Here is a 17,908-nt window from a genome sequence, read left to right on the forward strand (position 1 = left end):
ATGGACCTGAGTAGGGCAAGCTGGCCTCTGTCAAGACCAGAGAGGAGGATGTTGCAGCAATCAAGGTGCAAGAGGATGAGCTGGGATGAGAGCAGTAGCTGTGGGCATGGATAGGAAAGGCCAAACCTTAGAGATGTAATGCAGAAAAAAAACAGCAAGATTTAGAGAGAGTCTGGATGTGAGGGCCTACAGAAAGGTCTGAGCCAAAGATGGCAGCCAGGTTACAGGACTGTGACGGTCATTGGCACAAACAAAGGAAGTTTGATGTCTTCATATCAAGACTGAATGCCTTTCTGGAAGATATTTCCGGATAAATTGCTTCCAAGAGTTTTCAAAGAGCTGGCTGAGGAGCTCGCTAGGCCATGAATGATGATTTTCAATAAGTCCTGGAACACTGGGAAAGTTCCAGAAGACTGCGAGAAAGCTAATGTTGTGCCAATATTTTATAAGGGTAAATAGGATGACTCAGGTAATTACAGTATAGGCGTGTCAGCCTGACACTGATCCTAGGCAAGACAATGGACCAGCTGATATGGAACTCAGTTGCTAAAGAATTAAAGGAGGGTGGTGTAATTAATGACAATATGGGTTTATGGAAAATAGATTCTGTCAAACTAATGTGAGATCTTTTTGAGGAGATTACAAGTTGAATTGATAAGGCTAATAAGGCTGATGTAATATACTTGGACTTCTGTAAGGCATTTGACTTGGTACCACATAACATTTTGATTAAAAAACTAGAATCAGGGCCGGCTCTAGGATTTTTGCCGCCCCAAGCTAAAACAATTTTGGCTGCCACCCCCCCCCATTTTTTAATTACCCCACCCCCGGCCCCGCCTCAACTCCGCCCCTTCCCCAAATCCCCAGCCCTGCCTCCTCCCCCCAGGCTCTCAAGCCTAGGAGGGAGGGGGAGAAGCGGCGCGCGCGCCGCGGCCACTCAGAGTCTCCCCCTCCCTCCCAGGTTCTCAAGCCTGGAAGGGAGGGGGAGCAGCGGCGCGCAAATCAGCTGTTTCGCGCGCCGCGGCCGCTCGGGATCTCCCCCTCCCTCCCAGGTTTGAGAGCCTGTGAGGGAGAGCAGCGGCGCGCGAATCAGCTGTTTCACGCGCCGCGGCCACTCGGGATCTCCCCCTCCCTCCCAGGCTCTCAAACCTGGGAGGGAGGGGGAGATCCCGAGTGGCCGCGGCGCGCGAAACAGCTGATTCGCGCGCCGCTGCTCCCCCTCCCTCCCAGGTTTGAGAGCCTGGGAGGGAGGGCGAATAGCGGCGCGCGAATCAGCTGTTTCGCGCGCCGTGGTGCACGAACGGCAGCAGCAGCGGAGGTGAGCTAGGGCGGCTGGGGCACATTTTTAGGGGCGGCAGGGGTGGCATTCTGGCGCCGGCCATGCCGCCCCTAAAAATGTGCCGCCCCAAGCACCAGCTTGTTTTGCTGGTGCCTAGAGCCGGCCCTGACTAGAATGATACCAAATTAACATGGCACACATTCCATGGATTAAAACTGGCCAAGTGATGGGTGTCAAAATATAATTGTAAATAGGCAATCATCACTGAGCGGGTGTGTTTCTAGTGGGGTCCCGCAGGGATCAGTTCTTGGCCCTATAATATTTAGCATTTTTATCAATGAACGGGAAGAAAGCATGAAATCGTCACTAGTAAAGTCTGCAGATGACACAAAGATTGGGAGAGTGGTAAATAAGGAAGAGAAGAGGTCGCTGATACAGAGAGATCTGGATCACTTGGTAAGCTGCTAAATGTAAACATGTACATCTGGGAACAAAGACTGCAGGCCACACTTACAGGATGGGGGACTTGATCCTGGGAAGCAGGGACTGAAAAAGATTTGGGGGGGTCATGGGGGATAATCAGCTAAACCTGAGTTTCCAGTGCAAAAGAGCTAATGCGATCCTGGGAAGCATTAACAGTGGGCTCTCGAACAGAGAGGTTATTTTGTCTCTGCGCTTGGCACTGGTGCGACCGCTGCTGGAATCCTGTGTCCGGTGCTGGGTGTCCACAGTTCAAGAAGGAGGTTTATTAATTGGAGACAGTTCAGAGAACAGCCCTGAGAATGATTAAAGGACTGGAAAACCTGCCTTGGAATGACAGCATCAAGGAGCTCAATCTATTTAGTTTAGCAAAGAGGTTACAGAGTGACTCGCTCACCGTCTGTATTTACCTACATGGGGAACAAATATTTGTGTTAAGAAAGGGCTCCTCAATCTAGCAGAGAAATGGCTAACACCATCCAATGGCTGCAGATGGACAAATTCAGAGGCAAATACTGGAAGGTGTAAGTTTGTCAGAGAGGGAGTATTTAACCATTGGAACAATCTACCCCAGGGTGTGGTGGATTCTCCATCATTGGCAACTTTTAGAATCAAGACGGGCTGTTTTTCTAAAAGATCAGCTGCTGTAGGGATTAATGGGGGGCAGGTCTCTGGCCTGTCTTACCCAGGGGGTCAGGCTACATGATCGCCGTGGTCTGGCCTTGGAAGCTATATCGGATCCGTTACTGGGCTCAGTACAGCCGTGACTGGGTGAAATTGCCCTGTTGGGTCAACAAGCATCTGCCCAGAAGCTACTGTCACCCCTTGCCAGGAAACCACCCGAAAACGCAGCCGGCCTTGGGTCCCGCCACCTTGTAGACGCCCGGCAAGGAGAGGCCTATTTCCTGGCTCTTGTCTTGGCTCTGTCTCTCCTTGGCCCAGCCTTTCTTACCAACCCCCACCCCCGCCTCTGAGCCCAGGCAGGTCTGCCCCCCCATGGGGCCTGGCTCCCCGGCTCAGGGCCCTCCAAAGCTCTGCCTGCTGTCCTGCCCCCGGGAGAGCAGCCAGGAGGCGAGCCTGCCCCGGTGCGTCCCAGGGCCTGTGGCTGGGCAGCCCCCGGCCCCAGCCCCGCTGCTCTGTGGGGCCAGGCGCGGCAGCCGGATCGGGGCCCTGGGGGCGGAGCGGGTTGCAAAAAAAGGGCTGGGCGGGTTCTCTCAGCTGACTGCGGCCATGTGACCTCCCTTCCTCCTCCTCCAGGCCGGGGCTCGCTCCTCCCTGCCCGAGAGCTGCGGCGGCGGGGCCCGGTGGGTGCAGAGCGAGCCCGGGGGAGCGAGCCCGGCCCGGCCCGGCCCCGCAGCATGGCCTGGACCAAGTACCAGCTCTTCCTGGCCGGCCTCATGCTGCTCACCGGCTCCATCAACACCCTCTCGGCCAAGTGAGTCGCCGAGCGGGGGGCGCTGCTGGCGGGGGGCTGCCCCCGGGGAGCAACGCGGGGGGGGGGCTGCTGGCGGGGGGCTGCCCCCGGGGAGCAACGCTGCTGGAGGGGGGCTGCCCCCGGGGAGCAACGCGGGGGGGGCGCTGCTGGCGGGGGGCTGCCCCCGGGGAGCAACGCGGGGGGGGGGTGCTGGAGGGGGGCTGCCCCCGGGTCCCGGGGAGCAACACGGGGTGCCAAGCGCTAGGGGGTGCTTCCTGTGGGCTGCTCCCCCACCCCCGATCTGTCTGGTGGCTGGGGGGTGGTGGTTAGGAGATGGGCTCTGATCTGGGCTCCCCCGGGGGGGCCCTCTGTCTCCCTCCAGCCCTCAGTAAGTGGGGGGGGAGGCTGGGTGTCGAAGGGCCCCTATTTCTCTTGGGAACAGGGTTGGGGGAGCTGGGGGAATGGCCCTCCCTTCCCATAGGGGGGAGCTGCGGTGGGATGGGCCCTTTTCCCCATGTTGAGGGGGGGTTGTGCCCCTGTAACTACCCCGGTGTGGTTAAAGCCCGGCTGCTGTGCGTGTGGACACGGCCTGTTCTGTGCCTCAGTTCTCCACCTGCTGCGTCGTGTCTGGCTGGTGCTTAGCCCACTGGCATGTGTGGTGCATTCAGCTTCACAGCCAGATGGCTCTCGGGGGCCACGGTTCTGGCCTTGGAGAAAGGTGCCTGCGCCGCAGGGCCCCGTAGCCACGCCTTTGATGCGGAGATAATGCTCCAAAGGTCAGCCCAGAACAGCCCCCTGCCAGGCACAGCAAAGTGAGTTAACTGGTTGCTGAGTTCGAATCCTGACTGAGTTGGGGATCTCCTTGCATAAGAAGGCTCAACGTGAGGAATAGTGCCCGGAAACAGAACAGTCCCTCCTCTGAAGGTGGCTAATGCCCCGTTCTGCAAGGGAAGTAGTAATACCCCTCACTGGGCAGCGTTGCACCATTTGGGGAGGGGAGATTTCTTCTAGCCATTTCTCTGCCTGCCCCCAAAATGCCAGGCCTCTGCCAATCACGTACGCGCTGAGATCTCCGAACCCGGGCTGCACACCTGCACCTGTTCAGCTCTACAGCTACGACTTACGCAGAAAGAGCCTCATCTGTCCATGGGCTGGTCCCAGCTGTGGGGTTTTACTCATTCCTGCCATGGGGCTGTGTGTGAACTCGCGGTTAAGTCGATTCTGGTTTCTAGGCCTTGCAAAGGGTGCGGTGCTGTAAAGCCAAGGACATGCAGTAGGTTAGAAATGGGGCTTCCTTCCCCTCTGCAGCCAGTGAAAGAGCTGAGAGTGGGGATTCCACCACTTCCCTTCCTCCAAAGCCTGCGTGGGGAGAGATATAGGAAGCCGGCTCTGATCTCCCGGCTTCTTTTGCCCTCATGCGAGCAGGGGGGCGGAGCGCTAGCTCTGAGCGTGGTCTAGCCACTCGTCGGTGCCCCGTCTTTGTTGTATCCGAGCGCTTTGCCGCAATTAATGAAATATCAGGTGGGGAAACTGAGTCATGGGGAAATTAAAGCAACTTGCCCAAGGGGGCCCAGGAAGCGACTCCCCATCTCCTGAGTCCCTGCCTTGGCAAACGGCTCAACAGAAACCGCTGATTAGCCTTTTTTTTTTTTTTTAATGCCTCTTGCGAAATGCAGAGCTGAGTCAGTGTGGTGGTCAGCTGGGCTGGGTTGTTGGCGTGTCTGGTCATGTGGCAGGGGAGGTCAGGCTCTGCCCTGACTTGTGCAGAAATTCTGCTGACTTAGCGTGTGACGTACCGGGGCGCCTTCCGTCACACGCCCCCTGCCCTACTTCGGGACTGTCTGGGTTGTGACCTCTGCTCCCTCTAGGTTTTTCTGCTGAGCTTTGAGGCTGAATTTTACGCATTTCCAACACATCCTTCCTGGTGCCCAAAGCAGGGAGCAGATGCTACCTACGCTCATGGTGCAAGATGCAACCCATGCGCTCTGCTTCTCCCACAAAACCTCTTTGCCTCTCCTGATTTCCCCACCCCGGCTAGAAGTGACCTCAAATCCAAGGGCAATTTAATTTTGCATGGTAGATTTTTAAATTCAGGCCAGTGGCACATGTGCCAGGTGGCTCAAGGCCGTTGCTGATCTGGTAGGGGTTGTACTTACACCGAAGCGTGTTGGACTGATGGAGGCTGGGAGAGTTACGGTGGCCTTTGTACGTGGCAGTAGCCAGCTTTCCCCCCCCACACACACGTTGAGCAGGTTGGGAACCGGAATGGCCACGCCCGGGGAGGTTGACACTTGGAACAAAAAAAAACTTCTTTGGCATCAGAACAAAAACATGTATCCTGCACAATGGAAATTCCAAAATATTTCCTCTTGGGAGCAGTGAAACCCGCTCTGGATCCCTTTCACTTTCACTTTCATATAAAACGGGTTTGACTTTTTCCTGTTTGGGAAACTTAGTTGAAATCCCCTTGTTTCTGTGCCGTACAGTGGATGCTGGTTAGTTGCAACCGCTCCATTCCCAGTAAAGCGTTGTTAGCCGGAGGTTGCCAAGGAGTGAAAGGCCCCTGCCTGGGACAGCAGATTGGGGTGGCAAGAGGTAACGTAGGAGTCCCGTCGCTGTGGAGTGGGAGGGGAGGCCAGTGGGGGGGGGGGGGGGGGCTGCAGCCTTGATACTAGTGCTTTCCCCTGGGGACGGGTGGTGGGGAACGTGGGACTGCATGGTACCGCTCCTTGTTATCTCTGGGCTGTGCCCTGCCCTGGCACCTGGCTGCTTGGGCTTGGCATGTCCCAGAGCTTCCTTCCCTGGCTGCAGCCCTACACGCCTGCCTGCAGCTGGGGCTTTCAATGGGGAACGGGGGCCTGCACGGTACCTCTCCCTGCTCAAAAGCGTGCTCATATCTGACTCCTGTTAAAGTCCGTGGGACGGGATCCGTTGCTAATAACAGAACGCTGCCTTCATCAGCATTGCCGGTGCGACGCTGGCAGACCAGGGGCCCACTCATGCCAAAGCCCCAGGCCTCACTGAACGCTGACAAATGCACAGCTGGAGGCCAGGTTGATTTACTTGTCTAAACACCAAACACAATCACTTTGAGCTAATAAACTTCCTGAAAACTAGTGGGATGTCACCTGCGTTCATAGGCGCCGACTTCCTCTCTACCCGGGGGGGTGCTCGATTTCCCCCGCCACCCCAGGCCCCGCCACCTCCCCACTCGCCACAGAACAGCTGATTGCAGCAGGTGCTGTGCAGGAGGTGGGGAGCTTGGCTGCTGGTGGGTGTTAAGCACCCGCTAATTTTTGTGTGTGTGTGTGTAACACTAACAGACCCAGGTTGTCGGCAGGCGGGGACCTTTGGAGCTAAATGCATGAGTCTCTACTGCATGAGCTAAAAGCCACATGGCTCTTAGCTAAGGCTGTAGAGCAGACTCATTAATCTCTCTAAGTGGTCTCGGTGCCACTAGGTGGGACAGAACCCCACACCCAGCAGGTGTGTGGGTTACGTGTGCTCCAGCCCTGGAGGACCCATGGAGTCAGTGCCTATGCTGGTGTTGTTTTCACTTCTCTGTTTCCCGTTATAATGGAGTAGCGAATGTTTCCACAGCGTGTACCTCTGTCTACACTGGCAATTGAACAACAAAACTTTTGTCGTTCAGAGGTGTTAAACCCCATCCCCCCAGAAAGACAAAAGTTTTGCCGCCACAAGTGCCAGTGTGAACAGCACGTGGTCGGCAGGATAGCCGACAAACGGTGGCTACACTGCACAACTTTTAGCGGCTTGGACACAGCCATGTCGCTAAAAGTTGTGTAGTGTGAACATTGCCTTAACCTCTCAAAGGAGAGAGAAGCCTTGAGAATGCAAATGAAGAACTGCAGGTCTTGCATCTGAAGAAGTGAAGTTCTTACCCACGAAAGCTTATGCTCCCAATACTTCTGTTAGTCTTAAAGGTGCCACAGGACCCTCTGTCGCTTTTCACCTGTGGGTAGTGGCCCTGGTAGCTTGTTTTCTGGGAGAAGATGATAGAAGCGACAAAGAGTCCTGTGGCACCTTATAGACTAACAGACATATTGGAGCATAAGCTTTCGTGGGTGAATATGAATGCGTCTGACGAAGTGGGTATTCACCCACGAAAGCTCATGCTCCAATACGTCTGTTAGTCTATAAGGTGCCACAGGACTCTTTGTCGCTTTTTACAGATCCAGACTAACACGGCTACCCCTCTGAAGATAGAAGTGTGGATTCAGGGAAAGATCCTTGTCTCTAGGCTGTTTGGATTCTAACGGAGCAGAATAACTGCACGAAACGAGGGAGATCCCCAGAGTTATTCTGGGTAGCTCTGAGAGGCTTTTGGGAAACGGGCAGATTGCTACAGCTCTACTACCCTTTGGGATGATAGACTCTGACTCACCTGTGCAGGTATTGTACCTGCTTTAACCCCTCAGTAACTCACTTTTTCTTTGCTAATAAACCATTAGTTAGTTAACACTGGTAGCCAGTTCTCGAGTAGTCTTTGGTGTAAGATCTGTGGTACCAAATGATGGGGGGTAAGTGACTGGTCTCTTGGGACTGGGAGCAACCTGCTGTGGTGTGGTTTTTGGTGTAAGCGACCATTGATCACGAAGGCCAGTATGTCTGGGTGGCGAGATAGACTGGAGAGGCCGAGGGGCGTGTCTGGGACTCCATGGTAAGACTGGTCTAGTGACCCAGGAGTTCAGATTTCCCCAAGCCAGTAACTAATGTGATTATAGACCACCCCACCCATTTGGGGTGTCTGCCCTGTTTTCCGACAGTCTGCCGGAGGTGGGCACTCACGGTCGCGAGCCGCTCCAGACAGCTAGTAACCGGCATCCACTGCACGAGACTGCATGTGTTTTCCACGGAAACGTTGTGAGCAGCTCTGCCCCTGGGAAGGGTGAAAACATGTGTGGCGAATCATGGGCTCTTGAAGATGGGGAGGCTGGAAGCAGGGTACAGAGTGTTTGCCCTGCCACTAGTTACCACCCTTGTTTTGTGGATAAAAGGGCCTTGGCTTCTCCGGCTGCTAACTCAGCTCTTCTCAGCAGCTCAGCGATCTAAGAACAAAGCCCTGGAAACATCCCCTTTCCCCACATATCAAACATCCCTTCCCCAGTTAGGCAATCCATCAGGCAATGGATCCCTGAACCTCCCTGCCTCTGTGTAATGACCTGGGTGTTGACCTTGTGAAATCCTCAGCTAAGCTAGCCGGATTTATCTTGCCTCTCTGATGTGCGGGTGTCTTGGGGGTGGAGGGTGGGTGTTAGGCGCACATGGGAACTAATTAAACTGCTGGCAAGACAGATCCATCCCTAGACCGGTCACCCACCTCTCCTGGTCTCCATAGTCTAGGAACAGACTGGGAGTCCCGCAGAGGCAGGCCCTAAAGCACATCAGATCACAGGACAGAAAGTTAGTTGCTGAGACCTTGGATCTGAATTGCAGCCACCTCTGGGGTGGAGGTGGTTGTGCCAGTGTTGGAGGGGCAAGGGAGACCATCGGCTTGAAGCAACCTCCTCCACGGAGCAGGTAGAGCCTCGAACATAAGACCAGCTCGGCCCTGCGTCTTTCCAAGGCCGAGAAGTCGCAGCAGCCAGGATTCTGATCTGTCGCATGGGGAGTGGCTGAAATCCAGAGCTGGTGCCTAGATCCCAGAGCTGTTCCCTCTCTCGTTTGGCGTCACTGGATGCTGGGCCGGCAGTTCCCGCTGAGCAGCGCACCTGCTGGCAAGGGAGGCCGCAGCTGAGCGTGGACGTGGCATAGAATGAACGTGATGGGGGAAGGAAGCTAATCACGGGCCCTTGTCTCTCCCTGCCCGGCATCTGTGTAACATGGGTGTGACCGCGTGGGGCAGGGGGAATCGGGCCCAGGATCAGCCTCGCATCCCGGGGCAAAGGCAGTGCCGTTTCATAGGGGAAGAACGCTCTCCCCTTCCTGTCCCCTGCCCGCAGCTGATGCAAACCTACTGGGCAGCTGATGGTGCGGTTCTGAAAGCTGCCCTTGGACAAACAGGGCTGGGTTGGGGCGGGCCCCAGGGCTTGGACACTGGGGCAGAGGAGTAGCCCCTCGAGCTCGCTAGCCTGTCTCTGCTGGATGCAGAAATCTGCCTCCAGATGGGTTAATGTTGGGGGGAAGGGGTGGGGAGGTGGCACAGCTGCCTACCCCCTTCACCTCCCAAAGGGCAACCCTGCCATTCCTGCTACCTCATCTCCGCGTGCCCAGGATCACCTGTCTGCAAAGGGAGTGCTGCTCCCTGATTCGAGGGATCCCCTGGCTCTCACTAGACATCTCTCTTTCCCGCAACCACAACTCATCTAGTGAAGATTAATGCGGGGCTGACACCTGATTCCCAGGGGCCGAGGCTCCCTTACTCTGTCTGTTACATAGAGGTGTCCGGTTCGCCTCACTGTCACTCCCGGCCAGGGAGGGGCTGGAATCGGTGCCAGGAAACCTAAAGCTTTGTGCTAACCACTGGGCTTGCAGGCAAGTCTGTGCAGCGACTGGCCAAGTGACAGCACTTGTGTCTGCAGGCCCCTTTGAAAGCAACCTTTTCCTTCCTGGGAAATATCTGCTGCTAGGGTGGTCTCCAAAGAGCGCTTTACCTTGGCTGCATGTCAGGAGTTTTGTAAACTGTAACACTGGCTGGGAACTCTTTGACAAATCCCTTTTTGGCCAGAAAAATGCTAATTTGTCAAAGCAGAACGGGTTCGCAAGACGGGGCCGGTTTGGACGACTCTCCCAACTTGGGGGAAAAGTTGCAGAAAAGTTTGGGAATTGTTCCTTTCGACCTCAGCAAGTTTCCCAGTTCAAAGTGACTTTGTTTCAGAACGTAAGCTCGCTAGGCTGAAAAGAAAAGAGAGCCGATCAAAATGAAACACTTGGCTTGACCCAAACAAAAATCTTTTGACGACTCGTTCGGCCACAGACGTTGTCAAGATTTTTGTTGCGGTTCCAGTTCGGGATGGTAAAAAAAATTTAAAACTCTTGAAAATCTTCCCGGGACGGGGAAAGCGTTCCCCGCTGAGTGTGAACTGCAGAGACGTCTGCCCCCTAAGGCAATGGCTACAAATCAGCAGCCCCTCTGCCAGCCGGCCCCAAGTGAGGGCTGGAGTGGGTGGCCCAGCTGCGGTCAGTCTCAAAAGCACCGACAGCAGCGTAGGAGCTTGGGGCACTGTGCTGTCCACTGCTGGATGGTGGCCCTGGTATTGGGTGTCACGGCCGGGGGGGATTTGAACCTGTGACTCTGCTCAATGCTCGAACAGTGTGCTGTGGCTCACCTCCGCGGCTAGAGCTCTGACAGCGTCTCAAAGCAAGGCTCTTCCCTTTGTTCCCCCGCCGGACTGAGCACGCTGCTGCTCTTAACCACTTCCCCAAATCTGCAGGCCCGTGCAGTGTGCCCAACGGCTCCCTTCAAAGCGAGCTCAGCGCGTCGCTGGCCCAGACTAACTAGAACAGCTCCAGCCTAGTGATGCCGCCTGAACAAGTTGGACTTATTCTCTAGGAACAGAAATCTGGGCAGCCGAGGTGGCTGGAGTGAGACAAACGCAGTCCCGTTCTGTTCTGATTCATTGTCCGTCTAGTCCCAGTGACGTACTAGGCTAGATAAAGCAGCAGTATGTGTCCAATAGGCCAGGCCCTGTGTATTCTGCGGCAAACTCCTCAGTTGCAAAATCTATCCTTTGCTCCAGAATTGCAAGTGGCTGGCATTTATGGCTGTCAAGTAACCCTTCCAAATGCAAACAGATGCAGTGTAGTCTTGTTGGGGTGGCAGCCAGGCTGAAACACCCCCTAAGGGAGGGGTGGATTGCCCCCCTTCAGCTTGATGTGTTAACTCTGAAACCTAATGATGGCAGTGCCGCTTAAATTGCCAACTCTTTCGCTGCTGATCCCTTAAAAGCCATCCAGCTGATGGGTTTATCCTACACTCTCAACCCACTAAAAGCCCCAGCTGTTCCCTCCAAAAACCTCTAGCCTTCCCCCTTTAATCTCATCTTCAGCAATGTGAGTTTTATGTTGTCAGTGCATGAACACGTAACACACTGAGAACTTGGGTGCAGCTTAAAACACATAATGTCAAAACACCTAGTGCAAAGGATACGGCACAGATTGGATTGATCCCTTTAAATTCAGTCCAAAAAAACCCTCCTAAAGCTGCTAGAGAACTTGCAGTGTGCTGACACCAGACTGCCAGGTGCTGAGCCTGGGGCCTTGATGGTAGGCCACGGTGTTGCATTTGCAGGGAGCTGGACTTGACCGAAAACACTCTCCACCTCTCAGTTCTATGATTCAGGCTGCCCAGGGTCGAGGCCAGGTTGGGTGACAGGAAGACGGCGCTTTCCCCGTCCCGGATATACCGTGAGCTGTCGGGGGTATTGAATAAAGCTCATTCGTTTATGAAATGCTGTGAGACAATCCGTGACCTCAAGCGCTTTTCTAAAGGGCAGTGGGTTGGGGGTAACCCAAGCGCTTGTCCAAACCTTTACAAATCTGAGAAAAGGGGTGGCGGGGGGAAGAATTCCTCCTGTCTTTCAACCAGCCCTAGGTAATCCTGAATAGACAGTGGGCCAGTACAAGGCTAAGACACTATCGCTGCAGAGATCAGCAGTGCTCTCCTTAGCTCCTGTCATCCACAGATCTCCAGATCGATAACCTCCTCTCCCAGCATCCTGGGAGGCAAATATTCCCCATCAGGCCATGAAACCGCAAATAACGGCTCGGGCTGACGGAGCAAGCTGGAACCCAGGAGTCCTGGGCCCCAGGCCCCTGCTCTAACAGCTGGACCATGCTCCCGAGGCGATGCAGCTATGCAGACAGCTGTTCGTTTTTAAAACGCAGCACTCCCTTGGCGCAGTTTGCTCTGCACCTGCCCGGTAGGGAAGTGTCCTCGGCTGAGCCGTGTTCCTCGGTAAATACCAGAGATCCCTCCGCTTATATCTGCAATACTTAGAGACTCCTTTTCCTCGCGGGCTGCGGAAGAACCTCGCCCCGTTACAGCCGCGCACCGGTTTCCCCCGCAGGCTAAAGGAACAGGGCCTGCCCATCTGCTCTGAAAAGTGACCGTTCGCTCAGGGGGATGCATGAGCCGGAGTAGAATCCAGCTCGCTCTGCCAGCGCTGCACAGGGCTGCTGGGAGTGAGTCTGGCTAGACCCGGAGCGGATCTGGTCGGTTAGAAAGGGCTGTCTCCCGATTGTAGCTGCATGCAAGAGCCTCCGGCCCCGTCCTTCCCGCTGTTAACCCTCAGAACGCTGGTGTTTTCCAGCCCGCCAGCCAAAGCAGGACTTAGCACAGAGGTCCCCAGTCTGGGGGGGCAGGCATCCCTATGGAGGAACATTCGGGAGGGCGCAGCTGAGGCCTGGGCCAGACCCCCACAGGGGACAGGGAGGGAGCACCCCTAGCTCCGCTGCCGGCCCCATGCCCGAGATCCTGGCTGCCAGCCTCGGCCCCTCTACCTCTAGCTATGGCCCCAGCCCCCTTGCTCCTGGCCCTGGCTTGAGGGGGTGCGGACCGGGCAAGGGGGGGGCGTGAGGTAAAACATTTGGGGACCCTGGCTTAGCGGTAGCTGGGGTCACTCTAGCACGTCCCCGGTTCGTTGAAGAAAGGGGGAGAGCTGGGTTTCACTCTCTGCAGGTTTCCTATTCCAACAGTAACCCCCACTCTGTCTCGGTTCCAGATGGGCTGACAACTTCACCGCGGGGGGCTGCGGCGGTAGTGCAGAGCACAGCTTCCAGCATCCCTTCCTCCAGGTACGGCCGGCGCCCGGCGGGGCCGTGGGTTTCGCCAGGGGGACGGAATCGGGGGGCGCACGCACACCCCCCTCGTGGCGGATCTCTCCTCCCAGCCCCCCTTGGGGGGAGGGGAGATGAACCCAACTCTGCGGAGCCCCAGGCCAGCATGTTGACCATGCTTCCTCGCTGGCCCACCCTGATGGCAGTGCCTTTCAGGAGCAGAGGGGATTATTCTGGGGAAGAGGGGTGTCATGTCCTCCCCGCACCTCCCCATCTCTCCACCCCTTCCTGGATCAGCAGGTTTGCGCAGCAGATCGTATAATATTTTAAGCTCTGGCCTGTCCCGCCATCCAGCGGCGCCGGGATCCACTGGCCCAGCTGGAGAGGAGGCTACAGTTTGGGACCGAGGGGCACTGCTGGAGCTGTGGGGCGGCAGAGCTTCCTGGGTCTGCCTCGCTCCAGGGAACAGTCACTGGGTGAGGAGCTGCGGTTGCCCCCTGAGATCCCAGCACCCAGTCTCTGCCGAGCCGCCTCCCCAAGCGCTGTCGTTACAGAGCGGCTGTGTCCGTGTTTCAGGCCGTGGGAATGTTCCTGGGCGAATTCTCCTGCCTGGCTGCCTTCTACATCCTGCTCTGCAGGGACCGGCAGAGAGCAGAGCCCAGCCTGGCCCCCGCGCAACCCTTCAACCCGCTGCTTTTCCTGCCCCCGGCGCTGTGTGACATGACTGGGACCAGCATCATGTATGTGGGTAAGTGCTGGGCGCTCCGACGCGGCTCCGGGCCTGGGGGGCGAAAGGGGGCACCTGATACGCAAGGGGCAAGTGGAGTTGTCTTTAACACTGTGAACCGTCACGACTCTTTGCAGGTGGTCCTTCCTGGGGGGTTAACCCCCCCCCAGTTTGTTTTTTAAAAAGGCAAAGAAAACCCCAGCTTTGAACCCGGATTAAAAGTGTCACTTTTCATTTGGAAACTGCCCCCTGTTACTGAGCCAACCAAACAAAATTGGCAAGGGGGGAGGGGAGGGGAAAACCCCTGATTTCCCCCACACACACACACACATTGCTCATCTGTTTTGCAAAGAACAAACCAACAGGCCACCAAGCAATGTATGTTCCCCTGTCAGCTGTCCAGAGATTACGCCTTCTCTCGGAGTGAGGCCTGCTTCCTGTAGGGGGTGCCCTCTCCTAGGTGGGCAGAAACTGAAGTTATCTTAAGTACTTATCTGGCCCCGTTACTGTAGTGTCTGAGCACCTCACACTCCGGAATGCAGCTTTCCTTGTGACCCCTCTGTGAGGCAGAGCTATTAGCTCTAGTGTACAGAGGGGAAACTGAGGCACAGAAGGGCAGCGACTTGCCCACAGTCACCCAGGGAATCTGGCGGAGCTAGGATTTGAACCCTGGCCTCCTGATTCCCAGGGTAGCCTCCTAACTTTGTCACAGTCCTTCCTCTAAGCTAGCCATTCCCCGAATCATCTGCTTTGACCACTTCCTTCCTCCAGCCAGTCAAGGGGAGGACGGAAGCCCTGTGTCCGCAAATGGCTAAGAAGCTCTGATGTTCCGATGTCCTTTATGTAAATAATCAGTTTTAATAAACCCCCCCTTAGAAACTCAGGGCCCGATTTCCCCACTGCCCGGCACCTTGGCCATCCTCATTCACCCCCATGCAGAGTGGGTGGGAAATGCCGTGAGGTGCGCTCGCTTTGCCCAGCTGTAAGTAACACAAGGGGCAAGATGGGGGGGAATGGGCTTTAAAACCAGGGGCACGAATCTCTTTCTGACTACTTCTGGACCGAGTGGTGTGAGGAGATTTTTGGCCGGGGGGCACTGACCCAGAGCCGCGAGAGAAGGCTCTGGAAGGGGTTCTCGCTCAGCTGGTGCGGTCACGTTAAAATCAGGAAATAAAACCATCCACCACAAAACGCAAGCTGTCCTACCCACAAGCAGAGGGGGTGGGGCCCTTTCCACAAGGTCTCAGCACAGAGCTCACCGCTCCAATTAAAGTCACCCGCAAAAACTCCGTGGCTGGGAGCAGCGTGGAGCCGGCGACCCTCCCCCCGCCCCCCGCATGATGGATGAAGCAGTTAATTGTGAGCACGTCAAAGGAGACATCACTCAGACTGAGGCTGATTAAATCCTATGTAATGGCCGGTTATTGTGTTCTCCGGCCACATTCTCCCGCAGGCTGGAGCCATTCGAGGGAGGGGGAGCGTGGGAAGCTTTGAATGCAGGCTGGGAAGGAAGCTGTGGCTGAAATATTCTGCCTGGGCACAATCGCTCCCTCCATGCCTCCCAGATTTAACACACCTCAATGTGCTGCATTTTGGGGGGGGCTAGAACCAGGACCCCTGTCTGTGATGAACCAGAGCTCTAGCGTTTGAGTTGGAGGAGACGCTCTGCAAGCTGTACTGGTATAAAGGCTTTTATCCCCTGGGTTTCCAGCCACGAGAGGGCGACGTAGTCACCCACCCACAAGCTACTCTGCAGGGGTACGAGTCCCTTGCTTAATGAGCTCCTAAAATGGCCGGGTCTGGAGACAGCTGGCAGGACAGGAATAGCAGGGGGGCTGGGGTGCATCTGCGGGGGGAGGAATGGACTAGCTGGGGGGTCAGGACTGAGGCGCGTCGGGTCCGGTAGCTCCACTCACAAGCACGTTCTCCCGCCGTAGCCCTGAACATGACCAGCGCCTCCAGCTTCCAGATGCTGCGCGGGGCGGTGATCATCTTCACCGGGCTGCTCTCGGTGGCCTTCCTGGGCCGCAAGCTGGTGCCGAGCCAGTGGCTGGGGATCCTGGTCACCATGGCCGGGCTGGTGGTGGTCGGGCTGGCGGACATGCTCGGCACCCGCGACGAGACGCACAAGCTGAGCGAGGTCATCACAGGTACGTGGGGGGGTCCCGGAGCAAGGCTGGGGCTGGGGGGAGGGGAACGTCCTGGGAGGGCCATGAAGGAATCTGAGAGGAGGCCGTCGCTGGGGATAGATTTTTCCGAGTGGGACTGGCTGCGGGGATGCGGGTCCTGAATGCAATAGATTCCTGCTCCAGTTACGCCGCCCGGAGGGTGGGGGGTCTGGGACGGGGCTGTGTCTGGAGACCCCCACGTTCTCTCTTCCCCGTCCCCCTCCAGGTGACCTGCTCATCATCATGGCCCAGGTGATCGTCGCCATTCAGATGGTGCTGGAGGAGAAGTTCATCTACAAACACGACGTGCACCCGCTGCGGGCCGTCGGCACGGAGGGTAGGTGGCAGCAGGGGGCTGGGGCTGGGTGGGGGGAACCCCATACCGGGTGCTAGGAGGAGGAGGGGGAAGCGGCTCTGATGCCCTGTGGGCAGCTCTGGGCTACTGACTCCGAGCAAGGAGCCTGCAGCGGAGCCCTCTTGCCACTCCCGCTGGGAGACGCAGCGGGCGGCGTCCTGCGTCCCAGCCTCCGAGGCTGGCGCTAGGCTGCGGGGGCTGAAGCTTTTATGGGGGGCACCTGAAGTGTCCCTGTCCACTGAAGACATGGGGTCCGGGATCTGCGCCCAGGCAGCAAGGGCAAACTGGCAGCTGGCGGGAGGGGAGCAAGGGTCTCCACCACTCCAGTCCAAGGGAATGGGGCTGGGGGTGCTTGGAAGAGCGGTCTTTTAGCCAGGCTGCTTTCCGTGTGTCTGAAACAGCGTCGGGGGTGGATACTGCAGCAAGGGGGCGGAATATAGCGCGGCTCTAGGGGAGGCCTCCTTAAACCTCCGTGGTTCATTTCCCGTCCCTGCGGCTCACTTGTGCCTGGCGGGAGGGGCGACTAGATCCTGCGTGACCCTGAAAAACTGCAGCTTTCTCCTGAAATCCATCCCCCAGCAAAACCCGGCTCCAGCGTTCAGGGGCCCCGGATGGGTTCCCGGGGAAGGAAATGCCACGTGTTAAGGGGGGGATTTCTGGGGAATGAGCCCCAACCAGCAGCGCCTGGCTTTTCTGCACCGCCACCCCCTGCCTTGCTCCCTCCCAGGTTTCTTTGGCTTCGTCATCCTGTCCCTGCTGCTGATCCCCATGTACTACATCCCGGCGGGCAGCTTTGGCGGCAGCCCGCGGCAGGTGCTGGAGGACACGCTGGATGCCTTCTGCCAGATCGGCCGCCAGCCCCTCATTGCCCTGGCCCTGGCGGGCAACATCAGCAGCATCGCCTTCTTCAACTTCGCCGGCATCAGCGTCACCAAGGAGATCAGCGCCACCACCCGCATGGTGCTGGACAGCCTGCGCACCGTGGTCATCTGGGCCGTCAGCCTGGCCGTGGGCTGGGAGACCTTCCACGGCCTGGAGATCCTGGGGTTCCTCATCCTCCTGACCGGCGCCGCCCTCTACAACGGCCTGCACCAGCCCCTGCTCGCCAGGCTGCCCTGGCGCCAGCCCCCAGCGGGTGCCCTGGGCTCTGAGGCCGAGAGGGAGAATCTGCTGGCAGGGGAGAGGGCGCCCATCAACGGGGACAGCTGAGGAGACGGACTCCATGGGGTATGGACGCCAGATCCCAGCACCCCTTCATCCCCTGGCACGGGCTGGGACACCGGAGCCCGCCTCTCTGTACTCTGTTGGCTCTACTGGGCCTCAGGCGTTCTGGGCATGGCTCCTCTAGGGCTCGATCCAGCTCCTCCGGGATGGGACGTGGGATTCGGAGAGTGAAGGTCACTAGAGGTGCTCCCCTTCCCTATTAAAATGCCTCTGCCCATCCCCCGAGGAGGCCCTGCCATGCCACCGGCGCACCTGGGTTATCCACCCCTTTCTCCCAGGAGGTTGCAGTGACATCCTGTTCTGTGGGTCTCCCCTGACCCGTGCCGCCTGCCTGGCTGCACGACCCAAGGCTGTGCCAGGATGGGTTTATGGTCCAGCACCGGCGAATGCACATCAGACCGATGCTGGGAGCTGCTGCCTCTGAAGGAGACACCTGGGCTCAGGGCCAGGCATGCACTTGTTGGTGACCTTCATCGGGGGGCATCTTTACCTTCTCCCCTGCCCCCCAAGGAGGAGGACTTGC

The 17,908-nt window shown here is 57.1% G+C and overlaps 1 protein-coding gene across 1 annotated transcript; it reads left to right on the top strand.

The window, feature by feature from the left end:
• Positions 1 to 3,117: 3,117 nt before the first annotated feature.
• SLC35F6 (solute carrier family 35 member F6) lies at positions 3,118 to 17,370 on the top strand. The gene is made up of 6 exons (XM_065401678.1): positions 3,118 to 3,194; positions 12,857 to 12,929; positions 13,488 to 13,659; positions 15,576 to 15,788; positions 16,033 to 16,143; positions 16,889 to 17,370. The coding sequence occupies exons 1-6, from the start codon at positions 3,118 to 3,120 to the stop codon at positions 17,368 to 17,370; spliced, it is 1,128 nt and encodes a 375-aa protein (XP_065257750.1).
• Positions 17,371 to 17,908: the final 538 nt, after the last annotated feature.

Source organism: Emys orbicularis, chromosome 3 (assembly GCF_028017835.1).
Source record: "Emys orbicularis isolate rEmyOrb1 chromosome 3, rEmyOrb1.hap1, whole genome shotgun sequence".
NCBI classification, from domain to species: Eukaryota; Metazoa; Chordata; order Testudines; family Emydidae; genus Emys; species Emys orbicularis.

Coding starts and splice junctions, on each gene's coding strand:
- SLC35F6 (XM_065401678.1), top strand. CDS start 3,118: ATGGCCTGGACCAAGTACCAGCTCTTCCTGGCCGGCCTCATGCTGCTC. Junction 12,930..13,487: donor TCCAGCATCCCTTCCTCCAG/GTACGGCCGGCG, acceptor TCCGTGTTTCAG/GCCGTGGGAATGTTCCTGGG. Junction 15,789..16,032: donor GCTGAGCGAGGTCATCACAG/GTACGTGGGGGG, acceptor GTCCCCCTCCAG/GTGACCTGCTCATCATCATG.